Source organism: Cervus elaphus, chromosome 11 (genome assembly GCF_910594005.1).
Source record: "Cervus elaphus chromosome 11, mCerEla1.1, whole genome shotgun sequence".
Classification (NCBI taxonomy): Eukaryota; Metazoa; Chordata; class Mammalia; order Artiodactyla; family Cervidae; genus Cervus; species Cervus elaphus.
The window spans coordinates 87728465-87745873 of NC_057825.1; the positions used below are offsets into that span (position 1 = coordinate 87728465).

The 17409-nt window shown below is 40.9% G+C and overlaps 1 protein-coding gene across 1 annotated transcript in view; it reads right to left on the bottom strand.

Moving 5' to 3' along the window:
• TTC27 (tetratricopeptide repeat domain 27) overlaps window positions 1–16442 on the bottom strand; it is a 162266-nt gene extending 145824 nt beyond the window's left edge. Inside the window, exons 1-4 of the mRNA XM_043918283.1 lie at window positions 16129–16442; window positions 14484–14661; window positions 11931–12060; window positions 5115–5255 (exon numbers count right to left, since the gene is read on the bottom strand). Coding sequence (XP_043774218.1) covers window positions 5115–5255; window positions 11931–12060; window positions 14484–14661; window positions 16129–16228 — 549 coding nt within the window. The 5' untranslated portion in view covers window positions 16229–16442. The remainder of the gene's footprint in view (window positions 1–5114; window positions 5256–11930; window positions 12061–14483; window positions 14662–16128) is intronic.
• Window positions 16443–17409: the final 967 nt, after the last annotated feature.

Below are 17409 nucleotides of genomic sequence, written 5' to 3' on the forward strand. Positions count from 1 at the left end.
TTCCTCAGGCCACGGAAGGAAAGGAAAGGTAGAATTATCTAACAGAAAGAAGTTTCACATCATTTTTAATTTGATTCCCTGACTTGTTGCCTCATTTTCATTCTTTTCCTATCACTAAGCTAATGAAGTCAGTCTATATTCCAATTATCTGTCCTTATCTGCTGTCAGCAGTGAGTGAGTCAGGTCTGGCAACATATTCTTTCCTTTTCTAGACATGGGACTTATGATAGATCTAGTCAAACAGATTGCCCTGTTAAAAAACATATGACTTAAGATGCTCAGCTCTTAAAAATCAGATCTATAAACTAACTTTTTAATCCAAAAATCTTCACATGGGAGAAGGGGGAGTGTGAAACAAGGAAAGAAAGCATTATCTATTTTTTTTTTTTACTAGAAAATAAAAGTGCCTTTTTCTATCTATCAAGAATCACTTAATAGAAAATCTGAGGCATTAATGAAAAAGGAAACTTGAAGTCTTGCTTTAGACAGTTCCCAAATCCTGTCTCCTGACTAGAGCACATATTACTTGTTCTGATTGATAAGTTATACTAGTGAATAATCTTCTAGAAGGTAGGGAGCATGAGGGTACTCAAAAGAAACCCAGTAAATGTTTGCCAACTTAAGTCCATTTTATAAATACAGAAACTGATATTCAGAGTAATTCACAGGCCTAAGGTCACAGAGATGCTAAGAGGCCAAGGCAGGCAAACTCCGGTCTGATTCCAAAGCCAAAATTCCTTTTACTCAAACATTAACATATTACTAATAATAGTCTATGTACTTCACAGACTCAGCTCAGTTCAGTCGCTCAGCCGCGTCCTACTCTTTGTGACCCCATGAACCGCAACACGCCAGGCCTCCCTGTCCATCATCAACTTCCGGAGTCCACCCAAACTCATGTCTATCGAGTCAGTGATGCCATCCAACCATCTCATCCTCTGTTGTCCCCTTCTCCTCCTGCCCTCAATCTTTCCCAGTAACAGGGTCTTTTCCAGTGAGTCAGTTCTCCGCATCAGGTGGCCAAAGTATTGGAGTTTCAGCTTCAGCATCAGTACTTCCAATGAACACACAAGACTGATCTCCTTTACGATGGACTGGTTGGATCTCCTTGCAGTCCAAGGGACTCTCAAGAGTCTCCTCCAACACCACAGTTCAAAAGCATCAATTCTTCTGCACTCAGCTTTCTTTATAGTCCAACCTTCACATCCATACACGACCACTGGAAAAACCATAGCCTTGACTAGACGGACATTGGTTGGCAAAGCAATGTCTTTGTTTTTTAACATGCTGTCTAGGTTGGTCATAACTTTCCTTCCAAGGAGTAAGTGTCTTTTAATTTCATGGCTGCAATCACCATGTGCAGTGATTTTGGAGCCCAGAAAAATAAAGTCAGCCACTGTTTCCCCATCTATTTGCCATAAAGTGATGGGACCAGATGCCATCATCTTAGTTTTCTGAACGTTGAGCTTTAAGTCAACTTTTTCACTCTCCTCTTTCACTTTCATCAAGAGGCTCTTTCGTTCTTCGCTTTCTGCCATAAGGGTGGTGTCATCTGCATATCTGAGGTTATTGATATTTCTCCCGGCCATCTTGATACCAGCCTGTGGTTCCTCCAGCCCAGAGTTTCTCATGATGTATCTGCATATAAGTTAAACAAGCAGGGTGACAATATACAGCCTTGACATACTCCTTTTCCTATTTGGAGCCAGTCTGTTGTTCCATGTCCAGTTCTAACTGTTGCTTCCTGACCTGCATACAGGTTTCTCAAGAGGCAGGTCAAGTGGTCTGGTACATCGATCTCTTTCAGAATTTTCCACAGTTTATTGTGATCCACACAGTCAAAGGCTTTGGCATAGTCAATAAAGCAGAAGTAGATGTTTTTCTGGAACTCTCTTGCTTTCTTGATGATCCAGCAGATGTTGGCAATTTGATCTTGGTTCCTCTGCCTCTTCTAAAACCAGCTTGAACATCTGAAGTTCACAGTTCACGTAATGCTGAAGCCTGGCTTGGAGAATTTTAAGCATCACTTTACTAGCATGTGAGCTGAGTGCAGTTGTGCGGTAGTTTGAGCATTCTTTGGCATTGCCTTTCTTTGGGATTCGAATGAAAACTGACCTTTTCCAGTCCTGTGGCCGCTGCTGAGTTTTCCAAATTTGCTGGCATGTTGAGTGCAGCACTTTCACAGCATCATCTTTTAGGACTTCAAATAGCTCAACTGGAATTCCATCACCTCCACTAGCTTTGTTAATAGTGATGCTTCCTAAGGCCCACTTGACTTCACACTCCAGGATATCTGGCTCTAGGTGAGTGATCACACCATCGTGATTATCTGGGTCGTGAAGATCTTTTTTGTACAGTTCTTCTGTGTATTCTTGCCACCTCTTCTTAATATCTTCTGCTTCTGTTAGGTCCATACCATTTCTGTCCTTTATTGTTCCCATCTTTGCATGAAATGTTCCCTTGGTATCTCTAATTTTCTTTTTTTTTTTTTTTTTGGTATCTCTAATTTTCTTGAAGAGATCTCTAGTCTTTCCCATTCCATTGTTTTCCTCTATTTCTTTGCATTGATTGCTGAGGAAGGCTTTCTTATCTCTCCTTGCTATTCTTTGGAACTCTGCATTCAAATGGGTATATCTTTCCTTTTCTCCTTTGCTTTTTACTTCCCTCCTTTTCACAGTTATTTGTATGGCCTCCTCAGACAGCTATTTTGGTTTTTTCCATTTCTTTTTCTTGGAGATGGTCTTGATTCCTGTCTCCTATACAATGTCACGAACCTCCATCCACAGTTCATCAGGCACTCTATCAGATCTAGCCCCTTAAATCTATTTCTCACTTCCACTGTATAGTCATAAGGGATTTGATTTAGGTCATACCTGAATGGTCTAGTGGTTTTCTCCACTTTCTTCAATTTCAGTCTGAATTTGGCAATAAGGAGTTCATGATCCGAGCCACAGTCAGCTCCCGGTCTTGTTTTTGCTGACTGTATAGAGCTTCTCCATCTTTGGCTGCACAGAATATAACCAATCTGATTTCGGTGTTGACCATCTGGTGATGTCCATGTGTAGAGTCTTCTCTTGTGTTGTTGGAAGAGGGTGTTTGCTATCACCAGTGAGTTCTCTTGGCAAAACTCTATTAGCCTTTGCCTTGCTTCACTCTGTACTCCAAGACCAAATCTGCCTGTTACTCCAGGTGTTTCTTGACTTCCTACTTTTGCATTCCAGTCCCCTATAATGAAAAGGACATCTTTTTTGGGTGTTAGTTCTAGGTCTTGTAGGTTCATACAACTGTTCAACTTCAGCTTCTTCAGCATTACTGGTTGGGGCGTAGACTTGGATTACTGTGATATTGAATGGTTTGCCTTGGAAACGAACAGAGATCATTCTGTCATTTTTCAGATTGCATCCAAGTACTGCATTTTGGATTCTTTTGTTGACTATTAGGGCTACTCCATTTCTTCTAAGGGATTCCTGCCCACAGTAGTAGATATAATGGTCATCTGAGTTAAATTCACCCATTACAGTCCATCTTAGTTCACTGATTCCTAGAATGTCGATGTTCACGCTTGTCATCTCCTGTTTGACCACTTCCAGTTTGCCTTGATTAATGGACCTAACATTCCAGGTTCCTATGCAATACTGCTCTTTACAGCATTGAAACTTGCTTCTATCACCAGTCCCATTCGGGTGGGAAAAAAATCATCTTTATTGTTTCACAAAAATAAAATCATTTTTATTTTTAATAAAAAATCAAGCTGATACATTCCTACTTAATATGCATGCTGATGAATGTTTTCCATCAAGAAAACTGTGTCACTAACTCAGTAATGACCATTAGTCTCACTAGAAAGAAAACAATACCATTTAGCAACCTCAAGTCTTCATGATCCTTTCTTTAGGGTCAAGTACTACTCAGTCTATAAGATCATTTAACTCAAACCAACTTAGAAAAACATTCTTTTATTCAAACTAAGATCACTAAAAAGATCAAAGGTAAGGCCTTATATCTGCTAGTATACACTGAAACCCATCAAGTAAAAACCGTTTTGGTACAACTGATTCCAAACCTTCCGGCTCTCATGAGAGCTGCTGAAAGAGGCATGATCCCCTTTTTCCCTCTTCTTTGTCTCAACTTAAATGCTCAGGAAAACAAGCCCTTACCCAGTACAGACCAAGTTCCATTTTATCCATAGAAATACTATTTCTTAAACTTTCTCAGCTAACACTTGCAAACTGGGAGATTTCATATAAAATTTAGATTTACTATTTCTGGCAATACAAGGTCTACATGCCTAAGTTGCAACGATCAGGATAGGAATCAGGAAGCTTCAAGCCTGTGGGTCAGAAACAGCTCTCCACCTGTTTTCCTTTAGCCCAAAACCAAGACTTGTTCTTACATTTTTGAAAGAAAGAAAAGAAAATTTTGTGACATGTGAAAAGGATATGAAATGTAAATTTCAATGTCCATAAATAAAGCTTTATTGGTATACAGTCACACCCATTCACATATTATCTGCAGCTGCTTTCACACTGCAAGGCAGATTGAAGAGTTAGCGGCAGACAGTTGAGAAGCTGCAAGAGAATCAACACTCCTCAAGGACTTTCATCAATTCTCTCTTGTGGTTTTTATCACCTCCTACTGCATATTAGCTTTTCTCACTAATTTATATGTAACCTAGAGAAACCATACAATGGATATTGAACAAATGCTCTACTAAACCCAACCCAAATATCAATCAACGCAGGACATGAGACAAGAAACAGTAATAGTAATTAAGATCTACTGTAAGTGCTGTTCATGCTTCCGGCTACTGCTCATTATCCTTACACGAAATTCATAAAAGACTGTGATGGATGTTTCTAAACCCACTTTTAAGATTGAGAGAATGAACACTTAGACACATGCATACATACATACAACACATATATATAATTCTATTAAAGAGACAATGTTTCATTTTATACTAATCTCTTGAGGGGAGATAAAATTAAATACCTAAGGAAGACTTAGAAAATAAATATACCAAGACATTGTCAGCATCACACCTAAAGTCTGATGCTAATCAGCACAAAAGTCACACCTGGGTCTGAATCTCCTGGCTCCTTTTCTTTCCTTACCTGAATAGCTGTCAGTTTATGTCTTATATTCACTAAGATAATTCTTGCTAATAACAGGAGGATAGGCTGTGTGGTCAGGCTGTAGATTGATTCACCATCTAGAACAAGCAGACTCAGAACAAATGCATCCAGTCCTTTGATCTGGAAAAAAAAAAATTAAGATCAAATAATTTAGAAAAAAAATTAACCTTTGTATGTCTTATAAGGATACATATTTTCCAGTTAATCAGCTCTGAAACACAATCATTAATCTATTACACAGCAACTGGCACTGGACCAAGTCCTAATACTAAAAATGCGTTTAGAGATCTACAACTCCAGCCTGCCCTGACCAATGACCACCCATCTGCTTATACTTTAGAGGAGCAGAACAATCAAGAAAATGCTACTATTGAAGAAGCACCATTAGCTTACAGATTTACTTACAACAAAGCGTTTTCTCAGTAAAGCCATCCCTATGTGAAAGGGATATTTCACATATTTCACATATTAAACACCTACGTTTCATATATGCTTCACCAGTCAGCTAATGACATTACAAACCACAGCTGCCCCTTAATTAGTATCAGGCCAAAGAACAACTAAGTCTTACATATCAGATGCTGAGTAGGCATGTAATCACGGACCAACGTGAACAGAGGCTGCCCAAAAGGGAGGTCTCTGAAAAATCCATTTCTCAACTGCACAGATTTTCTATGGTGGACCAGACACTCATGTTTTTAAAATGTGGGCTGAATAATTTTGACAGCTGCCACAAAACCAGCAGCAGGACTGCTCAACATCAGGAACACAGGCTCTAAGTCACCGACACAGGATGGAGTCCTTTTACTGTTTATTAGTTTGTGGGCACAGGCAGATTTCTTTTAACTGAGCCTCACTTTCCTCAATTATAAAATCAAATAACAGAACCTACACCTCATAGGGTTCTTACAAGAATTAAACAAGATGGTAACGATAACCCTATATGCAAAACAGAAAAAGAGACACAGATGTACAGAACAGACTTTTGGACTCTGTGGGAGAAGGCGAGGGTGGGATGTTTAGAGAGAACAGCATCGAAACATTTATATTATCAAGGGTGAAACAGATCACCAGCTCAGGTTGGATGCATGAGACAAGTGCTCGGGCCTGGTGCCCTGGGAAGACCCAGAGGGATTGGGTAGAGAGGGAGGTGGGAGGGGGGATCGGGATGGGGAACACATGTAAATCCATGGCTGATTCATGTCAATGTATGACAAAAACCACTACAATATTGTAAAGTAATTAGCCTCCAACTAATAAAAAATAAATGGGAAAAAAAAATTTAAAAAAGAATTAAACAATCCAAGTGATGCCAGTGCCAGGCTCAATACTTTATAAAAACATTCAAAAAAGGTACGAAAGGAACAGCCCTTTCATCATCACTGAAAAGTGTACCTGAGGAATAAAGACCATGTGAATGACCACCAGCAAACCACCGATAAAGCTTACTGTTAACCTACACTGAGGGTAGAATGATTTTTTTTTTTTAAGTTCAATAATCAAGGAACTATTCTGAAGTATTACAACTGCCTCAATCTTAGAAGAAGACAGAACAAAAAAAGTTAAGTTCAGTCTAAAATCACACCAAAGTTAGCATCTGAACAGAGATTACAGCCCAGGTTTTCCAACTCCCAAGCCAGTATTCTTCCTACCATCTCATGCTACCTTCCCCTCAGACCTAGGCTAAGCATGAGGAAGTCCCCTGGGACAGGGCCAGGATCACTTCCAGCCTTCTGACTGAGACAACTGCATGACGGCAATGTAAGTAACTGAGACACAGACACAGCAGAGGACCTGGTTTGGAAAAGAACCTCACCATGAAGCCAGTGTGGACATGATGAGTCTGAGGTTCCCCGTGAGACCTCCAAGTGGAGGTACCAGTTACACCAGCAAATCCCTGCTGAAGGACTTGAGGGAAGACCCTGCCTAACACGCCCAAGCTGGACCTGAATCCTCACCGAATCATCTTGCCTTTTAGGTGGACTTAACAATCTCTTGTTTCCTAACATCCCAACCAAACTGGTGAAGTACAAGACATGACTTTAAAAAAAAGAATCCTTTTCTAATCACACTGAGACAAAAAAGACATCTACCTGTTGTAGCACAAATTTAGATCATTATCTTCTAATGAAATCCTTAAAGACAACAAACAGGTGACTTAACAGGGCAACAAACAGAAAATTACACAAAGAGATACTCCGTGATATACTACTTAGATCTCGTTTCTTCTGATACTCAAAGTCAGAGGTTGGTTACTAAACCTCCTTCTCTTTAAGTTCTCGAAGAATGTCAATTACAGGGCAAATAATAAACAAGTAAAGGAGTGAATGCATGAAGAAACAAACAAATTTCTTTTCCCAAAGTTATTCTGCATCGTTATTATCAAAAAACTGAATGCTTTTTTAAAGTGAAGCAGTCTCTATCTACTCCTGTGATCTAACACTGATATTCCAACCGAGCTCTAAGCATGCTTACAGAGGTTTGGGAAAATGGCTGAGTTTTAAAGAGGACAGTTTATATTTTCAACTAAAATAGATAAAATGAAAGTTACAAGTCCCTTAGCAGCAATTCCTCAGTCAAGAGAGCATAAGACATATAAAAATACTTATTAATCAGAACAGTGAAAAAAAGTCAACATCTGGAAGCCTGAGATACATCTGATATAAAACCAGTTTACTGGAAGATCAACTTTCATGTGTGAGAGGGACCTACTCAGACGTTAACCTTCAGTGCTACTCACCTGAGGCTGGTTAGACCAGCGGTCACACAATAGTGCTAAAAATGCCAAGGCCATAGGTTGGAGGCAGGGAAAATTAATTTGGCTTTGATGACTACACTCCAAGACCATGAAGTATATTCACAAATATCTGTCCTCACAAGAACTATGAAACATCAATAAGCACAGGAAAATGACAACTGGAAAATACCGATATGCCACTCCCCAATTTATAAACTTCAACTCCCTCTATCTTCCAAATTCTCAGATTGCTGGTAAAGAGTATAAACTGAATCATTCTCTCCAGGACAACCTGACACAAGTAAGAAGAGGTGAACACGCAAACAGCCCAGAGCACAGCCACTCACTCGTGGGTACACGTCCTCAGCAGGGCTCCCCCTCAGTCCTGGGAGGCATTTACAAGAGTGGGGAAACATCGGGCCTCTCAGCCCTCAGGGGGCCTAACCACAGCCCTAGGAAGGGGGTGGGCAGTAAAAACAGCCTCCTTCATTTAGTTCATTGCACCAAACATTATCCTTTTCTAAGTTTTGCTGTGCTTGGAAACTCTTACAAATGATTCCCAGATGTGCCCCCAACAGCACGGTACATAATATACTACCAAAAAGGGGAACATCCCACGTGGCCATCCAGAGTAGAACAGATATATAAACTGTGGTCCATTCATACAATTGGAATACTATGCAACAGTAAAAATGAATAATTTTTAATAACAAAAATATACCTCTAAGCAAAGCAAGTAACAGAACACAATTTATTTCATTTATATAATGTTCAGTTCAGTCCCTCAGTCGTGTCCCACTCTTTGTGACCCCATGGACTGCAGCATGCCAGGCCTCCCTGTCCATCACCAACTCCCAGAGTTTACACAAACTCATGGCCATTGAGTTGGTGATGCCATCCAACCATCTCATCCTCTGTTGTCCCCTTCTCCTCCTGCCTTTAATCTTTCCCAGCATCAGGGTCTTTTTAAATGAGTCAGCTCTTCTCATCAGGTGGCCAAAGTATTGGAGTTTCAGCTTCAACATCAGTCCTTCCAATGAATATTCAGGACTGATTTCCTTCAGGATGGACTAGTTAGAACTCTTTACAGTCCAAGGGACTCTCAAGAGTCTTCTCCAACACCACAGTTCAAAAGCATCAATTCTTCTGTGCTCAGCTTTCTGTATAGTTCAATTCTCACATCCATACCTGACCACTGGAAAAACCACAGCTTTGACAAGACGGACCTTTGTTGGCAAAGTAATGTCTCTGCTTTTTAATTAGCTGTCTAGGTTGGTCATAACTTTCCTTCCAAGGAGCAAGCATCTTTTAATTTCATAGCTACAGTACCCATCTGCAGTGATTTTGGAGCCCCCCCCAAAAAAGTCTGTCACTGTTTCCACTGTTGCCCCATCTATTTGCCATGAAGTAATGGAACCAGATACCATGATCTTAGTTTTCTGAATGTTGAGTTTTAAGCCAACTTTTTCACTCTCCTCTTTCACTTTCATCAAGAGGCTCTTTAGTTCTTCTTCGCTTTCTGCCATAAGCGTGGTGTCACCTGCATATCTGAGGTTATTGATATTTTTCCCAGCAATCTAGATTCCAGTCTGTGCCTCATTCAGTCCAGCATTTCTCCTGATGTACTCTGTATATAAGTTAAATAAGCTTTATTTACTTATTTATTGACTATGCCAAAGCCTTTGACTGTGTGGATCACAACAAACTGTGGAAAATTCTTCAAGAGATGGGAATACCAGACCACCTGACCTTCCTCCTGAGAAATCTGTATGCAGGTCAAGAAGCAACAGTTAGAACTGGACATGGAACAAGACTGGTTCCAAATCAGGAAAGGAGTATGTCAAGGCTGTATATTGTCACCCTGCTTATTTAACTTATAAAAAGTTCAGAAACTGGCAAAACTAAACAATATGTTCCTGAGGATACATACATACGTAAGTGCTAAAACTATGAAGAAAGCAATGGAATATTAACAATCAAATTCATGAGTGTTTCATGAGAAAGGTGGCTGGGGATGTCACCAAGAAGCACACACAGGAGACCTTCTAATGCTTTTCCAACCTTTCCAAGTCAGAGCACGTGCAGAAGATGCTATGATTTGTGGTACACACCAGGTAGCTAGAGAAGGCCACTAAGCCAGACAAGACCAGTTCCAAGGCTCTCCCAGCCCAGGGCCCACAGAGCCACCGCAATGGCAAAGGGGCTCAACACCTAAACAAGAGCAGTCAGAAAGTTCCATTCTCCAAGGCTGGTGATGTTCCCTCTCTCAAGCCAGGTGGTGGAAACAAAGATGTTTTATTATTTAAACTGCACACATTTTGTATGCTTTTTTGAGAGTAAGATGTACTTATAATAAAAAGATTAAAATCAATGTCTTAGTGAAAAATTCCTACGACTTGGCCTGAGCCCCATCTTTTACGGCTGCTCCAACAGGCTCAAAGCAGCCCTCTCGTGCAGCCCTCACAAACACCATACTCCTCTGTCCTCTAAATCTGTGCTCACGTGACTACATCTAGACCGCATTTCCTCCTCTTCCCTACCAATCCATTTCCCTCATCACCCTTCAGGTTCTACCTCAAGGTCCGCTCTTGACTAAAAGGTCTTCTCAGACAAAATTCACTTTCCACACATCTCTCTATTCATTTCAATGCTTCTTACAGTTTGACTCACTCATGTAACCCATTTCTGTACTGTCTGAACTGCTATCTGACTCCACAGGTGCGTCCACACTAGCACAGCAGAAAGAGTACTGGATTTGGACCCAGAAAATGTGGGTTCCAATCCCCCAGCTATGAAACCTCTGCAAGTTTCTCTTACCACTGTGAGCTTCAGTCTTCTCATCAGAGGATATGTCAATTGACAACACAGGAGAATGAGGCCCCCCTCCACCCACACATCAGGGCTCAGGACGCATCTGCAACCTTGTCTGGTAGGTTTCTAACCTGCCCTGCACAGCAAGAGAGGCCAGGAACTGTTTCATACACAGTCAAAGCGGAAGTGAGACGTTCCAGATACGTAAACTTCTAGATAATCAAAGCATCTCTTTAAGTGCCAAAGTCTTGGGGAGTTTACTTGTACTCACTTTGGATGAAAACTTTTCTAAGGTGTAGATTAAATTCCCTTCTTAGACATAAAATATGGAAGGGCTTTGAACCTATCAATAATGATTTAGAGCCAGCACGATGAATCTTAGTTATTCTATCACAATATAACATTATGACTCAGTAAACTGACTGTACAGCGGTAACGGCTAGGGCTTCAGATTATGACTGCTTTTGTAAGTCTCTTCCCACCTACCATCAAATTATTAACACTGATCTCTAACAACTCCACTCCCCTTTCATCAGCTATTTCTAATTCTGAGAAAGCAGGAAACAGTAAACAGGTCTCTTTGCGTAAGTTCTGGGAGTTAAGGTGCCCTTTTTCCAGGCTGAGTGATCGATAGTTAAGTCATTCTTCTTCTTAGGGCATGTCATGTTCTCCCAAGCCCTAGCTATATGTGCTCGGACACAACTGAGGAGTTCAAACTGCAAGCTCTACTGATGACCTACTGAGGCAGGTGAATAACATTATCTCCATACATGGATATTAAGAATCATCACCATGGAGCATCTCTGAGCCAGACACTTTAAGTACATACAAATAAGTATATCTGTGACACAAAGGAAACCTCCCCAGGAACTGTTTTAAGCACAGCCGCAAAACTTCTCTGCAACAAAATTAAACAGATCTCCAGACTTTCTACTTCTTCAGAAAGTATCCTTGTGTAGCTGTGCTAACATGCAGCTGGAGGACAGGGGCAGCTGTTCATTCTTTAATAAACAGAGCAGCTAACAGAGCTCCATAAAATGAGGAGCATTTGAAGAGGCGTTTGAGACTGACAACACAACTTCTGAATTACATGAAACTCTGATCAATGAACAAGCATTCTTAGTAGGTTCTGTACAAGCCACAAACTCATGTTTCTCTCTTACCTACTATTAACTCTGGCTTATAAAGATCGATTTCTAAAGAATAAACAAAATAATACCTACATACGACATTTCTAAGAAGCATACCTCACTGAACTGCTGAAACAAAACAGATGGCAAAAAATCCTGAGGGTGTAAATCAACAAGAGGCCCCGTCCAGTTACTCTGAACAAAAAGTTGCAAACTGCTCACACCAAGTAGGAATATCTTCTGTTGTCTGCATATAAGAATAAAGAAATAAACATAAACCATTATGTATAACCACAAATACACTACTATTTCATTTCAGTGTTATTAAGAAAAATGTAAGATATCAACATTGAGACTATCTGAGAGTATTACAAAAAAACTTTTTGAAATCTACACAGTTTAGGTCTGCAACATCCAACACAATCACCTTGAGTCACATATGGCTCTTAAAATTAATTCCCAGGTGGCACTAGTGGTAAAGAGTCCACCTGCCAAGGCAGGAGACACCAGAGATGTGGGTTCTATCCCTGGATCGGGAAGATCCCCTGAAGGAGGAAATGGCAACCCACTCCAATATTCTTGCCTGGAAAATTCCAGGGATACAGGAGCCTGGTGGGCTACAATCCATGGGGCTGCAAAGAGTTGGACACAACTATGTATGCACCCACACACAGATAAAATTTAAAAATTCAGTCTCTCAGTCATACTATCTACATTTCAAGTGCTCAATGGCCAAACGTGGCTACTGGCTCCCGCAGTGGATGGCGCAGATACAGAGTATCTCCATCATTATCACAAAAATTCTCTTGAACAGCAATGGTTTAGGACCTAATCAGATACTGAGAACTTTGTCTTGTGTTCTATTTAACAGCTCTGATACTGACTGGGTGAAAAATTGATTTTATACACAAGAAAACTGACAATAAAAAGTTGTTTCCAAACATTTTATTATCCAAACATACAAACTATTAGAACAACAACAACAAAAATAGATATTTCACTTGAACCTATTTCTTTTCAATCCTACTTTGGCTGAAGACAGGAGTAAGTAGGTAAACTTATTCTGTAAAGGAGAAAAATTTTCTCCTTTGTAAAGCAGAAAAAATTTTAGGCTTTACAGGTCACACATGTTTCTTTTTTCCCCAACCCTTTTAAAAATGTAAGCATCATTCTTAGGCACTTTGGCCTTGACCCACCAGAGGTAATTCGCCAACCTTTAGATTAAGACACAGGTCAAAGTAAAAGTCACTCAGCCGTGTCCGACTCTTTGTGACTCCATGGACTGTAGAGTCCATGGAATTCTTAAAGAATCTTCCTTTTTGAGGTAGGGCTTAGGGAATATTGGAGGAAGAGGATGACTGCTTTTACTTTTTCTTCAGCATAAAGCTACAGGAATCCTACTATAGTCCCTAGGCCCTACCTCAAAAAGGAAGATTCTTTAAGGGAAGGAAAAAAAAAAAATCAAACCTACAAGCCTGTGGTATCCAGAATGCTCTGGATACAGCGCAACTGACAGCAGAGCAAAGAAAGAACAGAGGCTGCTTGTGGTTAGAAGTTTAGGAAACTTGGGGAAACAGGCGTGCAGCAAGATCTTAATGTAAGCCTTAATGTAAATGTCATAACTAAAAATCAAAATCCTCAAGGAGAGCTAAGAATACAGTTTAATTTCAAAATACCTCAAAATAAGGAAACTGAAATGTCTCTTCTCAGCTCTATGTGTCAAGAAGAGTTCTGGTCAACCAGTGTATAACGCATTTGTGCATACACGTGTGTTCTCACGTGCAGCACACAGAGCTATGATAACACACCAACACCTGATAGCGGAATAACAGGAACGACATGAGAGGAATGAAAAACTACCAGTAAGTCAGAAAAATTAAAATGAACGACATTTTGTAAGTAAAATAAAATGTCTGTAGGAGTATTCTTTTATGAACTCCTAATAGATACAGATTACATTTTATTCATCTTTACAACCTCAACACCAAGCACAGTAGTTAATTTGTTGAAGAACTACAATGAGGTCATTTCTTACAAATTATGATAAAACAAAACTGCATGTTTTAAAGAAAATTAAAACAACGTGGTTGCCAGAGACAGTGGAGAAAAGAAAGGTATATTAACAAACTTGCAAGAATAAAATATAAGCCACTGAAAAAATTAGGTTAACTGCTGTGCAACTATCCCTTATACTAAATACTACTAAATTACATAAACATCAATGGAACCAAGGGTTCCATAATAAAAACATTAAAGATAACAATCTAAAAATAATAAAAGTAGTTACAATTCTCACTCAATAATCTGCAAATAGCCAGATGGACAGTGTACACTTTCATGTTAAAAGGAAAGAAGGTCTGAAGTCTTAAGTATGGCTAAAACCTAACAGACCTAAGCAACTGGAAGCTCGGTGGTCGGCAGCTACCACCCAATCATAAGTTAGTGTTATATATGAAACTCTGACATCCTACACCACTTTACCTTTTCATTCTCCATGGTCTCTGGACAGAAGCTATTACATAGATTATTACATCCATCAAGAGTCTTGACTAAATATAAAGCCAGGTTTTCCAAAAACTGCAAAAGTCAGTGTGCCTTAGACACTGTCAAGACACTACCAAATGTATTCAAAAATTCATTTCTTTATGAAAATTTCAAATAAAATTCTACCTTCTGGTTTTGTCCAAATTTGCTGAGTCATCCAGGAATGTTACTATCTGCTTCTCTAGGTAGCTGTCAATCTTTTCTTCAGTTATTGATGCTGAATTTAAAATACTTTGAGTCAACGAATTTAACAATATGGCTTTGTAGTTCCCTTCTAGCAACAACTGTAGGAAAGATCCACTCTCTGTAATAGAAAGAAAATTTGTACAATAATCAAAAATCTATTTTCATATTGTAAAGGGTAACACTATTACCATTTCAGCATGCAAAAAAAAAAAAATGTATATATCTAGAACACTTCCTATAAATCAATCACAAAGCACTGTGCAAATTCCATCACTTCTCCTAGAATGAGGAGTTTGTGCTCGCTTCAGCAGCACATATACTAGAATTAGGAGCTCATCCATATAATGAACAGTAAAGCAGAAGTTAGACCTAGAAAAAATACTCCTTATTAGCAAGGAACATCATCCTTCTGCTGAGAATTCAAAAGGAATCCTACTGAGAACAGAAAAGTTTCCTTAGAACATTTCCTTTTACCATCTGGCTCCCACTACCCCCACCATGACCGTGAAAATGATAGTCACTCAGTTGTCTCTGACTCTTCGCAACCCCATGGACAGCAGCCCACCAGGCTCCTCTATCCATGGAATTCTCCAGACAAGAGTACTGGAATGGGTAGCCATTACCTTCTCCAGGGAATCTTCCGGACCCAGGGATCCAACCCAGGTCTTCTGCATTGCAGGCAAAGTCTTTACTGTATATGAGCCACCAAGGAAGCCCAACGATACTCCCTGGTGAAAACCTGGTGCACTTATTGTTCCCCTAATATCCAAATGCACATTCCTGCCTCCACACTTTTACAATGGTGATTTCCTCCTGGGGAACTCTTTTCCACTTACTAGTCTTACTCTTGAATCAAAAATCGGGTCAAGTTTGATTTCTTCCATAAGACTTCCAGACTCAGACTTCAGAAACTCTCTCTCTCCTGAAGCACCTATTGTGTATAACACCCACACACACACACCCCACTTATACATATAAACTGTGTTAAACTCACACACACACTCACACACTGTCCTAAACTGATATTTCTCTTTTGGGTCTAGCTTAAACCCCACAACAACGTGTACCTATAACCCTGTAGAAAATGTGCCTTTTAACTCTTTATTTCTCTGGTAAATGTGCTTTGCCTACAAGATTACATCTTTGCTGCCTCATTTCAGTTGTTGTACTTACTAGCTGTGAGACCGTGAATAAATTACTTAACCAATCTGTACTTAAATATCTTCATCTGCAAAAAGGGAATAAAAGTACTGTCTACTTTATATGTCTATTATAAGGATTAAATGACTGAATAAATGTTAAGGGATTATAAAAATAATTAACATTATTACTGAGGGCTTCCCTGGTAGCGCAGAAGGTAAAGAATCCCTGCCTGGACGGGGAAAACTTTCGGGTGAAGACAGGTACGGAACCTGAAGACCACGCCCACCAGGTCAAGGATGCAACAACCTGAAGCCTTAAGAAATCAGGTAGATTTGGGTAGGGAAAAAATACAGGAGGGATGAAAACCCAGCCGCCGCCACCTGTTCTCCCCACAGTCCTCACGGTGGCCTAAGTCCCTCCCTGGCAAGTGCACCCCTCTCACCCAAACTGGCGACTCCCTCCTGCTTCCACTGCTGCCGCTCAGCCTGAGTAGGGAAGCCCCTCAGAACTGCCAGCTCCGGGCTCCACATCACCCCGGACATAGCTGCACCCAAAGATTTCTACGAGGGTCACACAGGAGTCAAAAAAAAGAAAGTGAAAGTTAGAGCGACCAAGACGCCGACGGCTAGTGGCGACTGTTCCTGTAAATACAAAGCCTAGAACACCATGTGCGGAGAGCGGAACAAGGAGGCGGCCATGACAGCAGCGCGGAGAACCCTGGGGAAAACACGCGGACTCGCTGAACCTGCTTCCGCTTAGGAGACCAACGCGAGCCCTTAGTACCGAGCATGCCCAGTGAAGATGCCCCGCCCCAAGCTTGGGGAAGGGGCGGGACTTGGGGGAGGGGCCTTGGTCCCCCTCAGTCCCGCCCCCAGAAGCGTATCCTTGATCTGTGGAAGGAGTGAAGGGCGTGGAGTCATCCTGCACCGCCCACCCAAGGGGCCGGTGGAAGAGGCCTTGCCCAGCTGCCCTGTAATTGGAAAGACTGCAGCTTTGATTCCTAAACCTCTTTAGGTCAGAACCCTCCAGACTACCTGATGAAAGCCTTAATCGGTCCTGCCAAAGCACGGGGGCCCTTACTACCAACACTGAGGTACCATTTCAGGGAATTAGAGACCCATCGAAGAGGAGTCCAGTGAATTCCATACAAGGACTCTGTCTGGACTTAACTGGTGATCAAGTGGTTAAGAAACTGACGCCAATGCAGGGGGACACGGGTGTGATCCCTGGTCTGGGAAGATTCCACATGGCATGGAGCAACTAAGCCCATGCTACTGGACCCCCACTCCCTACTTGACAAGAGACAAGGCCCTGCTTGACAAGAGAAGCCCCCAGAATGAGAAGCCCACGCACTACAGCTAGAGAGAAGCCCGTGCTCCCTGCAACTAGAGGAAGGTCCAATCTCTTCACTCTCCCTCTGACATGAGGCTCTACACCCAGGAAAGCTCCTTCTTGTCATAGAGGAACAAAATCCCACTGAAACTAGAAAAACTGACTGTTGATTAGGGAGACTTTCAGAGAAAGATCTTGATCAACAGAAGGAAATGTAAGAAGTTAACAAATAGATATTTCAATTAAATAGAGCTCCGAGATCAGAAAGGGGAACTTACACATGACTTGCCATGGTTGTGGGTACCAAAATGCACTTCTCTGATGATCCTGAATAAACCTATCTTTGCTGGAAGAACTATCTGGCAGTCTATTTGTTTCTGGCCAACAATGC